Source organism: Mustelus asterias, unplaced genomic scaffold (assembly GCF_964213995.1).
Source record: "Mustelus asterias unplaced genomic scaffold, sMusAst1.hap1.1 HAP1_SCAFFOLD_948, whole genome shotgun sequence".
Taxonomy (NCBI): domain Eukaryota; kingdom Metazoa; phylum Chordata; class Chondrichthyes; order Carcharhiniformes; family Triakidae; genus Mustelus; species Mustelus asterias.
Window position 1 is genome coordinate 21,439 of NW_027590894.1, and position 18,565 is coordinate 40,003.

An 18,565-nucleotide genomic window follows, 5' to 3' on the forward strand; every position below is an offset into this window, starting at 1 on the left:
TTCAAATACAATTACTGTGACTTATTTTGTACTTCAGACGTGCTGGTGTTTCTGCTCCTACTTTTGCCCTTATTTTTAAAGAATGAAGTAAAATCTCCCCCCCCCGCTATCTATTGGATAGGCGACGCTATTGTGTGACGCTCGTTGCCAGGTGACACTTGCCGCGGGAAAGAGGCACGTGCCGGTAGGCTGGCTCCTGGGGACCAGCTGCTGCCTGTGAGCAGAGTGCACACACATTACCGTCAAACCTGGGCATTGCAGTGGTGTTTGCAATGGATAGCGGGTTTGCAGCTGAGGAAGATCGACCAAATGTTTGCTGGCAATTTATTTTTCCTTGTGGGTAACAAAAACTACAGACTTTGGCACAGAATTAGTGTCAGAACTTTAGAGCAGTGGTATCAAACAGAATTCACATTTTGATTTATTATTGGGATAGAGTGAAAAGCATTGTTTCCCGTGCGCAAAACAAACAATGGAGAATTGGAGGTGAGCAAGTATACATACATGACTAACAAGAGGCAAGTTGCACAAGCCTAAAGCAAATGCCTCACTGGAACCTTGCACTGACACCCTTTCTGAATCGTTCATGGAGTACATAGAGTAGAAGGAAAGGAGAGGCTGCAGAATATGGTGTTGCAGATTCCAGACAGGGTGAAGAGAAAGATCAGCAAAGAGAACACTATTGGACAATTTAAAGGTGTTAGAGTTAAGTTTTAAGAGCACAGAACGAGAGTAAAAGATTGAATTAGAGAGTATGCTGGGGACAGCTTGCACAAAGTCACCTCACTCAGCTGCCATCATTTTTTCACATTGTGGGCTTGGTGCAACATTCTGGTACTCGGCATGACCCACTTACAGTAAAAATATTCGCGAGAAGAGAAATTGGTCTGTGTCTTCCTCATTTTTGCACATAAAAGTATCATAATTTATCCCAATTTCTGGGTGCAGGCTATTACACCTAAACCGTGTCAACAGCATAGCCACCTTGTTAGTCCTTGCTGTTGGCCTTTTTCTGGCCACCAGAAATCAGCACTGGATCACTTTTAATGTGCCAAGGAAGACTCTGTGCCTGTTTAAAGACCCTTGCACAAAATGGGTACACAGGTTTAGCCTGTTCCGTGCAAGCCCTCACTCGATTCTTCAATCCTGCAGCAGAACCTCGAGGGATAGTGGATGCCACTGAAGAAGACATGTAGAATGCCAACATGACAGCATTACAGTAGGTCCTTTCCAGCTTTCCTCAACTCTCTTGTGTCTGTGATACTTCCTCAGCACATTTGGAAACCTCAGTCTCCATCCCCTTTTTTCCGATTGTTCACCAGTGGGACTCTGGGGATCTGTTTATGTATTTGAAGAAAATAGTTCTTACATTTTTGTTAGTGTGCAGTTAATAATCCCTTTGCATACCAGGATTCATGGAATTCTGGAATTCTCCCTTGCAAAAGACTGCAGGGGCAAGGTCAACTGAAAATGTCAGAACTGCAATTAGTACATTTTGTTGGGTCATGGAGGTGGATTTTTCTGTTCCGCCCATCACAGAAATCGTAGTGGGCAAGAGGCAGACCATGGAAAGATCCGTTGACCTCATGCAGGATTTTCCAGTTTCAGGGTGAGCGTGGCCAGAAAACCCTGTCCCAAGTATCAAAAAATATGGAGAAAAGGCAAGCAAATGGAGTTCAGGTTTGAGGTGCTGAATATCCTCTTCCTATCGCTATGTTCTGATGCATTTTAATTAACAAGACAACTGAGCAACCAGTCAGAAAGAATGGTGCTGAATTAGACATTAACTTGAAAAGCCTGCAAGCATTATTAATGAAACTCAGTTTATCAATGCACCTATGGTTCTAATTCTGAAGGGAGTAAGGGAACTTTTCTGTGCAATGTCCAACCTCACACTGTCAAAATCAGGAAAGTTGAGGCAGATCTGTAGGGTATGATATAATAGCAGCGTTGTTAAGTTTCTGGCAGGACATGCCACAGTTAATCAGAAAGAGGAAACCCAGGAGTTAATCTTAATTTAAGTGCCTGTAACTTTCAGACAGGACGTCAGTGCAAGATTCCAGGTGAGGCACATGCCTCAGGCTCCTCGCATCTTGTTAGTAATGTATGTATACTTGCCCAGCTCCAATTCTCCATTGTTCGTCACCTTTCTAAATACGTTTTAAAATCCCTCTTTATCTCCCTCCCTGGAGATGTACTCCTGCTCCTATTTCTTGTGTTCAAAAGTTCTCCACTATTCAATACACTCATGTTTTATTTTGGGCTTTAATTCAATTTTCCTGCTCGCTCCTCACTCTTGAAAACAAGAAAATTAATTTTGAAATAAAGGCATTACCAGACTGGGAGCTGATGCAGGTCAGTGTTCAAACGAGAAATAGATGTGACACTTAACATGCATTAGTAAACGGGCAGTAAAATTTTGGATGAATTCAAGTTCACAGAATTCAAATCGGCCATGGAGACAGCAGAGGCAGCAGTGCCACAGTGGTTAGCACTGCTGCCTCACAGCGCCATGGACCCGGGTTCGATTCCCACCTTGGGTGACCATGTGGAGTCTGCACATTCTCCTCGTGTCTCTGTGGGTTTCCTCCAGTTGCTCCAGTTTCCTCCCACAGTCCGAAAGACATGCTGGTTAGGTACATTGGCCATGCTAAATTCTCCCTCAGCGTACCTGAGTGTGGGTACGAGGGAATTTTCATAGTAACTTCATTGCAGTGTTAATGTAAGCCCACCTATGACACTAATAAATAAACTTTAACCTTTAGCATTTTAAGCAATAATCTCAAAAGATCTAAAAAGATCTGTGTGAAATGTATGCACTGCATGTTTCAAGCAAGCACTGAAGTTTATGATACACATGCCCAATCCTCAGGACTCTCCAACAGTGGTCTCCAACCTATTGAAGCACAAGATCACTTTCAGAATCTAAATGCAGCACAAGATCTGCTCTTAAAAATTCGACTTTACGAAAACCCCCTAAAATGTATGCCGTGCATAACACTCATCTTTTCTGACTTTCTGGGAGTGCTGTGATGTTTGTGTTGTAGATTGAAATGGCCAGTCTCATACAGCCTATCAGATGGCATCAGTGACATTTTCATCTGGGAAAAAGCCATCTCACAGGTGAACCAAAGTATGCCTTCACCTTGAGTGCACAGAATGTCAGAAAAGGGTACTTGTCTCTGTTTACAAATCCCCAAAAGTCTTTGCCCCTTGACCTAATTTTCAGTTCTATGTCATCTTGCATGGTGATGATTTCTACGTCAAGGCCACTGCTCTGTTCAAACACCTGCCAAAATTTTGCTGTCGGTTCTCCAATGTCCACTTGAAGAAAATGATGTGAGACAAGCATAGTGATTTGTTTAATCTTGTCTAACTCCTGACATTGTCTGTTGAATTTGTTTTCCAATTTGTTCAGGGGGACAAAGATGTTTGGATGGAACCTTGTCTCCAGATTTGGGAAGTGCTCAGTAATTCCCTCGTCACCACACTCCAGTGGCTGTGTCTTTATTTGGGAGGACCACAGGCCCAGTTTCAACTTGAACACATTCTCTGTACTGATCATGTGTGACAAGTCTCTGTCTCTCCTAACAGTCCGTGATTCAGTTCATTCAGTTTTGCACTTATATCCATAAGAAATATCAAGTCTAGCAACCCATGCATTATCTGACAGGTCGCTGTACACCTCAAATTTAAGAAAGGTGACAATTTCAGGGAGCAGATCCAAAACTCTCTGGAGGACCTTTCCTCAAATTAACCACTTTACCTCTGCATGAAGGATGAGCTCACCATTGGTGGCATGAAGCTCGAGTAACAATTTGAACAAACAAATTTGCAGATGTTTGGCATGAATTGAGTTGACAATCTTGACAACGACTGTCATTACATGAGAAAAGTCAATAACCCAGCTCGCTCCCACTTGTTGATAGATAACACAGTTCTAATTGACAAAGGAGAACTCAGGATCATATGTGCAAAGTGCCACAAAGCCTGCATTGCTACCTCGCTTTCACGGTGTGAAAGAAACCAATTTCTTGATCGAAATGTTTTTCTCAGTCATATGAGTTTTGAATTTGTTGTAAATATCCTCGCTTCTTGTCCTCCCTTTGAGTGGAGTGGCAAAAGAGTGAGAAAGTCCACTTTTGTTGTTGAGTCTTTGTTTTTGGTCACATTGTATTCAATCAGCTGGACCATATCTGTCATAACTCCTGATTCATCAAACTGCAGTGAGAAACATTCACAGCATGATAAGTCGACATTAATTTGCTGAGATGTCCTCAGACAACAATTCCACCCTTCGCTCTTGATAGCTGTCATAATTTCATCTTTATTTTTAAAGTCTTTGGCCAAGGTGTCAGCAGCAACTGTCGAAGCGTCCTTGATAACTTCACCATCGATGAATGGTTTATTATGTTTCACCATCTGCTGGCAAATGTGTAAAGTGTATTTTTGCCAGCCTTGTCTTCAGCCACAGGAGAAGTCATCAATGACTGCAATAAACAGTTGGAGAGATGGGCGGAACACTACCTTGAGTTGGTACTCTCAGGAGAACGTTGTTATACAGGAAGTTGCAGAATCTATAGAAAGCCTACCTGTCATGGGCAGAGCTGGATATTGAGCTATTGACTCGCTTGCCACGGATTAGGCTCCAAGTGCTGATGGCATACTCATCAAGCATGGGAAACCAGTACTCTGCAGCATCTGTATGAGATTCTGTGTCAGCTGAAGGGAGACTGCAGTGCCCCAGGGTATGTGTGATGCAAAGATTGTGACTCTGTACAAGAACAAGGGCAACCACAGCGAATTCATCAACTATTGAGACATTGTGGGAAAAGTATTTTCTCATTTTGTCCGTGTCAGCCTGCAGATCCTGGCTGAACACTATCCTAAATCCCAGTGTGGTTTCAGAACTAGAATGTCGACAATTGACATGACTTTCTCAGTGTGGCAGCTGCAGGACAATTGCCATGAACAAAGGAGACCACTATACCTTACCTTCATCAATCTCAGAAAGGCACTCGGCTATGTGAACAGAAGCAGTCTAATTTAAGCTGCTGGAGAAAATTGGCTGTTGAGTGAAGCTGCTCAAAGTGATCTCCTCTTTCCATGATCACATGTTCGGCAAGGTCAGCTCTGATGTTGAAACATCAGAACCTTTTGAGAGCCACAGTGGATTCAAACAAAGTTGCGTTCTGGAACCAATACTCTGGCATATTCTTCTCTTTGTTGCTGACATTTGTCTTCATGTCCTCTGCAGATAGTGTCTCCCCATATACCAGAACCGATGGAAAGCTGTTCAGCCTTATTCACCTGAGGTCCAGGTCAAAGGTGCATCAAGGTCTCATCAGAGAGTTGCTCCATGCTGATGATGCCGCAATAATATTCCGTACCAAGGAACATGTCAGCAGCAAATGAACAGACTCTCTGACATCTGAAAGGGATTTGGTTTGACCATTGGCATCAGGAAGACAAATGTCAGAGTCCAGGATGTTGCCATCCAAAGATCCTCCACTGTCGATTCAGTATGTAGCTCCACGACAAGTAGGCTTTCTATGGAATCTGCAACTTCCTATATAACAGCGTTCTCCCTAGAGGCAGTGTTCCACCCATCTCTCCAACTGTTTACTGTAGTCACCGATGACTTCTCCTGCCTTTTCAATTGAGCTGTTTTCTTTATTGATCCCTTCATACATGCTACCACTATGATCTGTGTCAAAAGATATCTGGTTATTGATTGCTTCATATTTCTAGACTCCACAACCACCTGGAGCATACCAATTCCATTAACATCTGCACATTGGTAAACTTGCAACAATTGCACTGGCTGTTTTATCAGATGGATGACAGTTGTATAGCCAAGGACCATTTGTACCATGAATTGGCCACTGGGTCACGGCCTGTTAGGTGTCCATACCTCCAGTACAAGGACACTCGCAAGGAAGATATGATGATGGTGGATATTGTCGCCGATAACTGGGAGACACTCGCTAACCTCCATGACCTCTGGAAGCTGATTGTTTGGAAGGGCATTGAAAAAGGTGAACAGAACCAAAAAGCTCAGCTGGATAAGAGGAGGATCCAGAGAAAACAGAGGCCAGTGAATCGTACAACTTCTCAACCTTCTCGGTCTTCCACTACAGCAATTGCAGCAGAGATTACCATGTCAAATGGGGTTTCTAAGCCACACCAGGAAATACTTAACACAGAGTTGACCACCACGGCTCAAACAATCATCTTACGAGACAGAAAGCTCCTGTAGAGACATTGTCAAAATATTTGAAGTCTCCACTTCGTTCTCTGTAATTCCCCATCGACCAAACCTGAAACCGACTCAACAAACTCTGTGAAGTTTGTCAAGCACAATCATTCCTTTTGAAATCAATCTTGGCCCATTCTATTTTCCCTTTATCTGCATTGCTAGTAATTTAATTCTTAATTAGACACTCTAAAAATGTCCCTCTCACAGATGTGATGCTAGCTGGGCTGTAATTACCTGAATTAGTTCTGTTTCCCCTTTAAAAATGAGCTCTGCATTGGCCAATCTTCAGTCCTGCAAGTACTTGAGGATTTCAGTTCCCTTTTTTTTCTCTCCTTGTCTCAATTAATAAGTGGGTAATGAAGACCTCCCAGAACAATAATTGTTTTTCCTCTTCATCTCTCTAATCTGACTTCTGATTTTCTCTTCCATTTCCCTCCCACAATTTGGTTGCCAGTGTTCTATCCTACTAATTTAACACGTTTTAAAAAATCTTTGAGCTCCAGCCACTCCAAGAACTGTCTGTGCCCCTTCTTTGTCCACATCACCCATCTCTAAACTCTCTTTTATAAATATTGCCAGTTCCATTCTTATAGGGTTGGATATTACCGGCTGGGTTGCAAAACTGATGTTGGAATAATTCCTGGGTCCCAACTTCACTCAAGGTTGTTGCATGGCATGGCATTCAGCAAAACTTTGCATGAGGCAACCAATTAGTGACTTGTCCTTGTTGATTGCCATCCAATTAGGGGGGGCAGGTATATTCGGGAGGTGGTAGCGAGACATGGCAAGGCTAATTTAAAGGGCATTTGTTAGCCATTAATGTGACTGTAGGCAGACTATCATTACCGAGTATGTAAGAGTAAAGAGCAGCAATACGGAATTCTGTTACGGAAGCGTGGACTCACAATTCATCAAAGCCTTGCTGGATCTTCTGGGGTGCGGTAAGAGTTTGCAGAAATAATTTGATTTCTTCGGAGTGGCAGGTGGCGTCCTGTCTGTCAGACTAAGTGGGACCAGAGTACAATTCAGGAAGGTCTTCAGTGATCTTCTGGGGCCTGGCAAGTTGAAACGGTTAAAATTATTCAATGCAACAAAGGCTGGGAGACTGCTAGAGCTGCAAGGTACAGCTGCAAAAACAATGAACAAAGGGCTCTGAGGGACAACAAAAAAGGCTGTAACTGCATATATCACTGCCTTCTTATAACAGCCCAGGACTGCAGTGTGTTTTCATATGAGTCATAAGTCACTACCCAGGGTGCCAGCCTGGTGCGGAGGGGGGCGGGTCGGGAGGATGACTTCCTCGTGAACCTGCTCCTGGGCCTGGCAAGGCGAGCTATCAATAGGTCCAGGCAGCGGGCAATTGATGGGGTCGTCCATCCCGACTCTCTGCCCCTCTAACGCGGCTATATTCATGGCCAGGTGTCCCTGGAGAGGGAACATGCAGTGTCTGCGGGTGCAGTTGACGCCTTCCGTGCCCGCTGGGCACCGCAGGGGCTGGGGTGTATAATAGACTCCGGCAATCACATTTTAAGTTGATGTTTTAAGTTTTCTTTCGACTTTGTTTTTTGTTCGAGCTGCTCCCCCTTCTTTTAGGGAGCTGCTCCTTTTAATTTTGTCCCTGAGTTACTTTGAGTTTGTTTATTTGGTTGGTACCAGAAAGAAGTACCCAGGTGCCAGACAGTCCAGGACCATAAGCATGTATTTATTGATAATATAGCTCTGTGTATGTGCCATGTTAATGATTGGATATTGTAATTAGGCAAGTGTAGAGTAGTTGTAATTGGTTAAACACACTGTGGGAAATGAAAGAAGTGATCAGAACTATTAGTTAGGATTGGATATTGATTACTTTTGAATGAGTGTGCAATCTTGATTTATGTATGTTAATTACTTGCAGCTGAGCCTAAAGATATAATTACCATTGTATTCCTTTGTTCTGGGGATCAGTAGACCACATTGTGGAAAGCTGTTTGCTGAGCTACAGCTTGAATAAAGGCCATTTTAAAATTCCAAAAAGCTTCATCTGGTGTCTTGAAGGGAGTGAAGAATGGAATAGCTGAATAGTTTGTTTCTCTCCCTAACGCAAGGTGAGCAAGATGCCCAAATGGCAAACATATAGTCATAATGACATAGAACTTGACCTCTTGAATTCATGATGGCTTTTGTAGTGTTCAATTGTTTTATTAATTTTCAGTGACCCCCAAGTTCTAGATTCCTGCATAAGAAGAAACATCCTTTCCACATCCACCCTGTCAAGATCCCTCAGAATCTTATATGCTTCAAATAAGCTGCCTCTTATTCTTCTAAACTCCTGCAGACACAAGCTGAGCTTGTCCAACCCTCCCACTTCAAGTATTACTTCATCAAACCTTCTCTGAACTGCTTCCAATACATTTACATCCTTCCTGAAATAAGGAGACCAATACTGCATATAGTGTTCTAGATGTGATCTTACCAATGCCCTGTACAGTTGAAGCATCACATCCCTACTTTTGTATTCGATTCACCTCACACTAAACAATAACATTCTATTTGCTGTCCTAATTACCTGCTGTACCTGCAAATTAATCTTTTGTGAACCATGACTAAGACACCAGATTCCTCTGTATCTCTGAGCTCTGCAATCTCATCATTTATGTACTATGTTTCTTTTTATTCGTCCAATCAAAATGAACAATTTTGTATTTTCCCATATTGTACTCCATGTCAGATCTTTGCCCACGCACAAACCATCTTTATCTCTTTGCAGCCATCTTATATCCTCCACACATCTCACTTTCCTACCTACCTTTGTATCATCAGCATATTTAGCAACCATACCTTTGGTCACTTCATCCAAGTAATTTATACAAATTTTAAATTGATTTGAAATTCCTGGGTCCTGATGGACTTGGGGGTCACTGAAAATTAATAAAACAATTGAACACTACAAAAGCCATCATGAATTCAAGAGGTCAAGTTCTATGTCATTATGACTATATGTTTGCCATTTGGGCAATTTAAAAGCTTGAGGCCCCAGTACTGATCCCAGTGGCACACCATTCTTTACATCTTACCAACCAGAAAATAACCCATTTATGCCTACCCTCTGTTTACTGTGAGCCAGCCAATTTTCTATCCAAGCCAATATTTAACATCACTTCCCTCCTTACCCCCACCATCACCTTTTATTTTCCGCATTAACTTTTAATGTGACACCTTATCAAATGCCTTCTGGAATTCTTAGGTCCAGTATCCACCGGTTCCCTTTTTCGATGGATCATATTCTGCATGGAGGTCGGTCACCAGTTGAGTGCCCCAGGGATCTGTTCTGGGAACCTTACTCTTTGTGATTTTTAAAAAAAATAAATGACCTGGATGAGTAAGTGGAGGGATGGGTCGGTAAGTTTGCTGATGACACAAAGGTTGGAGGTGTTGTGGATAGTGTGGAGGGATGTCAGAAGTTACAGCGAGACATTGATAGGATGCAAGACTGGGTGGAGAAGTGGCAGATGGAGTTCAACCCAGATAAGTGTGAGGTGGTTTATTTTGGCAGGTCAAATAGGATGGTGGAATATAATATTAATGCTAGGACTCTTGGAAGAGTGGAAGATCAGAAGGATCTTGGGTTCCGAGTTCATAGGACGCTCAAAGCAGCTGTGCAGGTTGAGGCTGTGGTTAAGAAGGCGTATGGTGTACTGGCCTTCATCAATCGAGGAATTGAGTTTTGGAGTCATGAGATAATGTTGCAGCTGTATAAGACCCTGGTGAGACCACACTTGGAGTACTGTGCTCAGTTCTGTTCGCCTCATGACAGGAAGGATGTGGAAGCCTTACAAAGGGAGCAGAGGAGATTTACATGGATGCTGCCTGGGTTGGGGAGCATGCCTTATGAGGATGGGTTGAGTGAGCTCGGCCTTTTCTCCTTGGAGAGACGAAGGATGAGGGGTGACCTGATAGAGGTGTATAAGATGTTGAGAGGTATTGATCGAGTGGATAGTCGGAGGCTTTTTCCCAGGCCAGAAATGGTTGCCACAAGAGGACACAGGTTTAAGGTGCTGGGGATTAGGTACAGAGGAGATGTCAGGGGTAAGTTTTTCACTGAGAGGGTGGTGGGTGCGTGGAATGGGCTGCCAGCAACGGTGGTGGAGGCGGATTCGATAGGGTCTTTTAAGAGACTTTTGGATAAGTACATGGAAGTTAGTAAGATAGAGGGTTATAGGTAAGCCTCGTAATCGCTAAGGTAAGGACATGTTCGGCACAACTTTGTGGACTGAAGGGCCTGTACTGTGCTGTAGTATTTCTATGTTCTATCCACAGCACATCTTACTTCATCAAAGAACTCTAATAAATTGATTAAACATGGTTTCCCTCTCTCAAAATGTTGACTCTGCCTGGCTACCTGGAATTAATCTAAACGCCCTGCTTTAATATCTTGAATAATAGCTTCTCACTTTTTCCCTGTGGCAGATGTTTGGCTAACCTGCCTGTAATTTCCTGCTTTCTGTCTCCCTCCCTTTTTGAATTCACTATTTTCCAAATGAATGGAACCTTCACTAAATGTCGGAAAATTAAAACCAATGCATCACTTATCTCACTAGACATTTCTCTTAAGATCCTCGGATGAAATCCATCAGGACCCAGGGACTTGTCAACCGCAGCTCCAGCAATTTGCTCAATGCCACTTCCCTGGTGAATGTAATTTTCCTGCATTTCGCTCTCCCTTCCATTTCCTGATTTACAGCGATATCTGGGATGTTATTATTTTATTCTCTATTATGAAGACTGGTGCAAAATGTCCATTCAACTCATCTGCCATCTCCTCATTTATCATTATTAATTTTCCAGACCCATTTTCTATAGGACCAATGCTCAAAGTTAACTCTAAATATTTACAGAGAATCTTCATGCTTTGATCTTATTTGCTCGCTTTTTCTCGTACTTTTTTCCCTCCTTTATTAATCTTAATCATTCTTTGCTGTGTTTTATATTCTGTCCAATCGTCTGACTTCCATCTTGTGCAATCATATGTTTTTTCTTTCAGGTTGATCCTATCTTTAACTTTTCCCCTTGGAATTTTTATTTCTCATTATAATTTGTCTATTCTGTGTATTCTGAGATATTCTTTTAAATGCCTGTCACTGCGTCACTATTGACCTATCCCTTAACCTTATTTACAAGTTCATTTTAGCTAGCTCTGTTTTCATGCCTTCATAATTGCTTTCACTTGAGTTTAAAATATTAATTTTAGACCCATTCTCTCCCTAAAACTCAAAGTAAAATTCAATCATTGGGCCCAATTCTCCCAAAAAAATACTAAGTGCTGAATTGGCGGGAACAATGATGTAAATAACGATTGTTTTTCGAGTGGGAGTTCAGACTCGAATCTCCCACACTCTGTGCACTGCAGAGGTCACAATCATGAATATCATTAAAAGCTCGGGGGGCGGGGCCAATTCACGTCAGAGTCGGACAGTTCCAGGCCTCTGTGCATGCGCAGGGACCCCGATCTGTCAGCCTCCCATTTGCTGGCCAGCTCGATCGCTGGCCAACCTGGGACCCTTGCAATGTTGCCCCCCAACACTCCACGGCCTGATTACAGCCTCCATGAACATTTCCAGGCCAGCTTCAACTTTCCCCAGTCCGGGAGCACCCCAATCTCCAGACCCCTCCCACCCTGGCAGACCACCCCCCACGGGAGGCAGACACCCCTGGGAGGCAAACGCCTCTGGCAAACCACCCCCCTCCAGCCCGCCCCAATCACTGACCTCCCTCCAGTCCCAACCAGATTCCAATCCAGAGTGACAGTGGGACCCTCGCCAACCCCTACCGATGGTCCCGCCCACAATAGGCCACAACCCGTTGGCACTGCCCCATGCCTGGTGGGTAGTGCCAAGGTTCCGCCTGGGCAGTGCCAGGGGGAAGAGGCTGGCGCTGCCAGGATGCCCATACCCAGGGAGCATCACCCCCTGTGGAAGTGGAATATATCATGTTTATCCTAGCCAAATTCAAGATACAACATTTATGATTCAGATGGGCTTCATAAAATACATTAGAGTTTCTAACCTCAACCATAACACTACCTTTAGCCCCATTAACTTACCTAACACTGCTTCTTTAGTGATAATGATCGTTTCTAGATTCTCACCTGTCATTGCCTTCTCATCATCAATTTTGGGCATGTTATTTGTGTTTTCCACTGTGAAGTCCGACACAAAATACCTGTTCAATGCCTCGGCCACTTCCTCATTTCCCATTATTAAATCCCCCTGCTTAGCCTCTATGTTTACCTTCGCCGCTCTTTTTCTTTTTATATATCTGTAGAAACTTTTGCTATCTGTTTTTGTATTCTGAGCTAGTTTACTCTCATAGTCTATCTCACTTTTCTTTATAGTTTTTTTGCAGCTCTCTGTTGGCCTTTAAAGATTTCCCAACCCTCTCGTTTTCCACTAATCTTTGCAATTTTGTATGCAAGGCCAGAATTTATTACCCATGACAATTAAAGAATGGTGATATAGTGCGAAGGCGTGATTTTGCTTGACGAAGTTGAACTTGTAGATTGTGGTGTTCCCCTGCATCTTCTGCCCTTGTTATTCTCGGAGCTGGAGGTTGAGAATTTGGAAGGTGCTGACTAAGAAACCTTGATGAGTTCTGCAGTGCATTTTGTAGATGGTACACATTGTGCATGTAGTGGTGCGAATAAAGTTTAATGTGCTGAATGGGATATAGAAATTTACCAGGAGGATACAATCTGGTAGACTGAAAAATGTTCCAAATAATTACGTTGTTTGCCGCCTCCCTAAATCAAGAAAATTACGACCTGTTAAAAGGTAGAGGTAAATTTGGACAAATTGTACGTTGCAGTGATTAAGCACATGAACAAAATATTTTCCAACAGCAGATGATGGTGATAATGGGAGGTGGACAATACAAGACTCCCAAACACCCAATTAACTCCCTGTCACACACAAACACGGGGTATTCCAATACTCAGTAACAGGATAACACCGGGCACGTACCTTGCAGCGCGGATAGTGTGCAGTCGTCGATTTTACCGACTTCAGTAAGCTATTCTTCCTTCTTCTCCTTCTCCCGTTGGATGAACTTGCCCACGAATTTCATGATCAAGACCACGAGGCCCCAGACTATTAGCAAAATCGCGATCACCAAGATGACGATGCCCAGGTTCGTGGTCCACGGGAACGACAGCAAGTTGTACATGAAATCGTAGAGGACAGCAAGTTGTACATGAAATCGTAGAGGAGTTTGTAGCCGCACCATATCGCCAAAGTTTCAATCACTGTTTTCAGCCCCGACCTCTCGTACAGAGTCTGCAACATGGCGGCTCGGCAGGTCGGCCAACGCGCCTGCGCGCGCCCGCACACACGCGAAGCTCCCAATTCAACCTCGATGTCACCGGGAAACTGGAGCCGAGAAACGGAGAGTCAGGATGAGGAACACGAACCGATTCCTCGAAACTGTTTTTCTTTCTTTTAAAAAAATACAGTGCAAAATATTGTTAAGCCACAACGTGTCAGGTCAGCGCCGACACTGAACTGGATGGTCCCGGCTCCCCGTCACCGCCTGCCCAGCGCCATTGCTCGGTCACAATGGCTCAGCCCATTACCCACACTTGGGGGGGGGGGGGGCGGTGTGGGAGGGAGACCAGAAAATATAACAGTATTCACACACAGGAGGAAATAAGTAAACATTTCAAATACAATTACTGTGACTTATTTTGTACTTTAGACGTGCTGGTGTTTCTGCTCCTACTTTTGCCCTTATTTTTAAAGAATGAAGTAAAATCTCCCCCCCCGCTATCTATTGGATAGGCGACGCTATTGTGTGACGCTCGTTGCCAGGTGACACTTGCCGCGGGAAAGAGGCACGTGCCGGTAGGCTGGCTCCTGGGGACCAGCTGCTGCCTGTGAGCAGAGTGCACACACATTACCGTCAAACCTGGGCATTGCAGTGGTGTTTGCAATGGATAGCGGGTTTGCAGCTGAGGAAGATCGACCAAATGTTTGCTGGCAATTTATTTTTCCTTGTGGGTAACAAAAACTACAGACTTTGGCACAGAATTAGTGTCAGAACTTTAGAGCAGTGGTATCAAACAGAATTCACATTTTGATTTATTATTGGGATAGAGTGAAAAGCATTGTTTCCCGTGCGCAAAACAAACAATGGAGAATTGGAGGTGAGCAAGTATACATACATGACTAACAAGAGGCAAGTTGCACAAGCCTAAAGCAAATGCCTCACTGGAACCTTGCACTGACACCCTTTCTGAATCGTTCATGGAGTACATAGAGTAGAAGGAAAGGAGAGGCTGCAGAATATGGTGTTGCAGATTCCAGACAGGGTGAAGAGAAAGATCAGCAAAGAGAACACTATTGGACAATTTAAAGGTGTTAGAGTTAAGTTTTAAGAGCACAGAACGAGAGTAAAAGATTGAATTAGAGAGTATGCTGGGGACAGCTTGCACAAAGTCACCTCACTCAGCTGCCATCATTTTTTCACATTGTGGGCTTGGTGCAACATTCTGGTACTCGGCATGACCCACTTACAGTAAAAATATTCGCGAGAAGAGAAATTGGTCTGTGTCTTCCTCATTTTTGCACATAAAAGTATCATAATTTATCCCAATTTCTGGGTGCAGGCTATTACACCTAAACCGTGTCAACAGCATAGCCACCTTGTTAGTCCTTGCTGTTGGCCTTTTTCTGGCCACCAGAAATCAGCACTGGATCACTTTTAATGTGCCAAGGAAGACTCTGTGCCTGTTTAAAGACCCTTGCACAAAATGGGTACACAGGTTTAGCCTGTTCCGTGCAAGCCCTCACTCGATTCTTCAATCCTGCAGCAGAACCTCGAGGGATAGTGGATGCCACTGAAGAAGACATGTAGAATGCCAACATGACAGCATTACAGTAGGTCCTTTCCAGCTTTCCTCAACTCTCTTGTGTCTGTGATACTTCCTCAGCACATTTGGAAACCTCAGTCTCCATCCCCTTTTTTCCGATTGTTCACCAGTGGGACTCTGGGGATCTGTTTATGTATTTGAAGAAAATAGTTCTTACATTTTTGTTAGTGTGCAGTTAATAATCCCTTTGCATACCAGGATTCATGGAATTCTGGAATTCTCCCTTGCAAAAGACTGCAGGGGCAAGGTCAACTGAAAATGTCAGAACTGCAATTAGTACATTTTGTTGGGTCATGGAGGTGGATTTTTCTGTTCCGCCCATCACAGAAATCGTAGTGGGCAAGAGGCAGACCATGGAAAGATCCGTTGACCTTATGCAGGATTTTCCAGTTTCAGGGTGAGCGTGGCCAGAAAACCCTGTCCCAAGTATCAAAAAATATGGAGAAAAGGCAAGCAAATGGAGTTCAGGTTTGAGGTGCTGAATATCCTCTTCCTATCGCTATGTTCTGATGCATTTTAATTAACAAGACAACTGAGCAACCAGTCAGAAAGAATGGTGCTGAATTAGACATTAACTTGAAAAGCCTGCAAGCATTATTAATGAAACTCAGTTTATCAATGCACCTATGGTTCTAATTCTGAAGGGAGTAAGGGAACTTTTCTGTGCAATGTCCAACCTCACACTGTCAAAATCAGGAAAGTTGAGGCAGATCTGTAGGGTATGATATAATAGCAGCGTTGTTAAGTTTCTGGCAGGACATGCCACAGTTAATCAGAAAGAGGAAACCCAGGAGTTAATCTTAATTTAAGTGCCTGTAACTTTCAGACAGGACGTCAGTGCAAGATTCCAGGTGAGGCGCATGCCTCAGGCTCCTCGCATCTTGTTAGTAATGTATGTATACTTGCCCAGCTCCAATTCTCCATTGTTCGTCACCTTTCTAAATACGTTTTAAAATCCCTCTTTATCTCCCTCCCTGGAGATGTACTCCTGCTCCTATTTCTTGTGTTCAAAAGTTCTCCACTATTCAATACACTCATGTTTTATTTTGGGCTTTAATTCAATTTTCCTGCTCGCTCCTCACTCTTGAAAACAAGAAAATTAATTTTGAAATAAAGGCATTACCAGACTGGGAGCTGATGCAGGTCAGTGTTCAAACGAGAAATAGATGTGACACTTAACTTGCATTAGTAAACGGGCAGTAAAATTTTGGATGAATTCAAGTTCACAGAATTCAAATCGGCCATGGAGACAGCAGAGGCAGCAGTGCCACAGTGGTTAGCACTGCTGCCTCACAGCGCCATGGACCCGGGTTCGATTCCCACCTTGGGTGACCATGTGGAGTCTGCACATTCTCCTCGTGTCTCTGTGGGTTTCCTCCAGTTGCTCCAGTTTCCTCCCACAGTCCGAAAGACATGCTGGTTAGGTACATTGGCCATGCTAAATTCTCCCTCAGCGTACCTGAGTGTGGGTACGAGGGAATTTTCATAGTAACTTCATTGCAGTGTTAATGTAAGCCCACCTATGACACTAATAAATAAACTTTAACCTTTAGCATTTTAAGCAATAATCTCAAAAGATCTAAAAAGATCTGTGTGAAATGTATGCACTGCATGTTTCAAGCAAGCACTGAAGTTTATGATACACATGCCCAATCCTCAGGACTCTCCAACAGTGGTCTCCAACCTATTGAAGCACAAGATCACTTTCAGAATCTAAATGCAGCACAAGATCTGCTCTTAAAAATTCGACTTTACGAAAACCCCCTAAAATGTATGCCGTGCATAACACTCATCTTTTCTGACTTTCTGGGAGTGCTGTGATGTTTGTGTTGTAGATTGAAATGGCCAGTCTCATACAGCCTATCAGATGGCATCAGTGACATTTTCATCTGGGAAAAAGCCATCTCACAGGTGAACCAAAGTATGCCTTCACCTTGAGTGCACAGAATGTCAGAAAAGGGTACTTGTCTCTGTTTACAAATCCCCAAAAGTCTTTGCCCCTTGACCTAATTTTCAGTTCTATGTCATCTTGCATGGTGATGATTTCTACGTCAAGGCCACTGCTCTGTTCAAACACCTGCCAAAATTTTGCTGTCGGTTCTCCAATGTCCACTTGAAGAAAATGATGTGAGACAAGCATAGTGATTTGTTTAATCTTGTCTAACTCCTGACATTGTCTGTTGAATTTGTTTTCCAATTTGTTCAGGGGGACAAAGATGTTTGGATGGAACCTTGTCTCCAGATTTGGGAAGTGCTCAGTAATTCCCTCGTCACCACACTCCAGTGGCTGTGTCTTTATTTGGGAGGACCACAGGCCCAGTTTCAACTTGAACACATTCTCTGTACTGATCATGTGTGACAAGTCTCTGTCTCTCCTAACAGTCCGTGATTCAGTTCATTCAGTTTTGCACTTATATCCATAAGAAATATCAAGTCTAGCAACCCATGCATTATCTGACAGGTCGCTGTACACCTCAAATTTAAGAAAGGTGACAATTTCAGGGAGCAGATCCAAAACTCTCTGGAGGACCTTTCCTCAAATTAACCACCTTACCTCTGCATGAAGGATGAGCTCACCATTGGTGGCATGAAGCTCGAGTAACAATTTGAACAAACAAATTTGCAGATGTTTGGCATGAATTGAGTTGACAATCTTGACAACGACTGTCATTACATGAGAAAAGTCAATAACCCAGCTCGCTCCCACTTGTTGATAGATAACACAGTTCTAATTGACAAAGGAGAACTCAGGATCATATGTGCAAAGTGCCACAAAGCCTGCATTGCTACCTCGCTTTCACGGTGTGAAAGAAACCAATTTCTTGATCGAAATGTTTTTCTCAGTCATATGAGTTTTGAATTTGTTGTAAATATCCTCGCTTCTTGTCCTCCCTTTGAGTGGAGTGGCAAAAGAGTGAGAAAGTCCACTTTTGTTGTTGAGTCTTTGTTTTTGGTCACATTGTATTCAATCAGCTGGACCATATCTGTCATAACTCCTGATTCATCAAACTGCAGTGAGAAACATTCACAGCATGATAAGTCGACATTAATTTGCTGAGATGTCCTCAGACAACAATTCCACCCTTCGCTCTTGATAGCTGTCATAATTTCATCTTTATTTTTAAAGTCTTTGGCCAAGGTGTCAGCAGCAACTGTCGAAGCGTCCTTGATAACTTCACCATCGATGAATGGTTTATTATGTTTCACCATCTGCTGGCAAATGTGTAAAGTGTATTTTTGCCAGCCTTGTCTTCAGCCACAGGAGAAGTCATCAATGACTGCAATAAACAGTTGGAGAGATGGGCGGAACACTACCTTGAGTTGGTACTCTCAGGAGAACGTTGTTATACAGGAAGTTGCAGAATCTATAGAAAGCCTACCTGTCATGGGCAGAGCTGGATATT

The 18,565-nt window shown here is 43.3% G+C and overlaps 1 protein-coding gene across 2 annotated transcripts in view; it reads right to left on the reverse strand.

The window, feature by feature from the left end:
• Nucleotides 1-18,565, reverse strand: part of LOC144487644 (uncharacterized) — a 64,886-nt gene that overhangs the window by 16,997 nt on the left and 29,324 nt on the right. Inside the window, exons 4-5 of one of the 2 annotated variants that reach the window (XM_078205723.1) lie at nt 13,258-13,728; nt 7,165-7,314 (exon numbers count right to left, since the gene is read on the reverse strand). In XM_078205723.1, the coding sequence (XP_078061849.1) occupies nt 13,727-13,728 (2 nt within the window). In that variant the 3' untranslated portion in view covers nt 7,165-7,314; nt 13,258-13,726. Of the gene's footprint in view, nt 1-7,164; nt 7,315-13,257; nt 13,729-18,565 lie in introns of those variants that run through there. The other variant, XM_078205721.1, reaches the window with a different exon arrangement.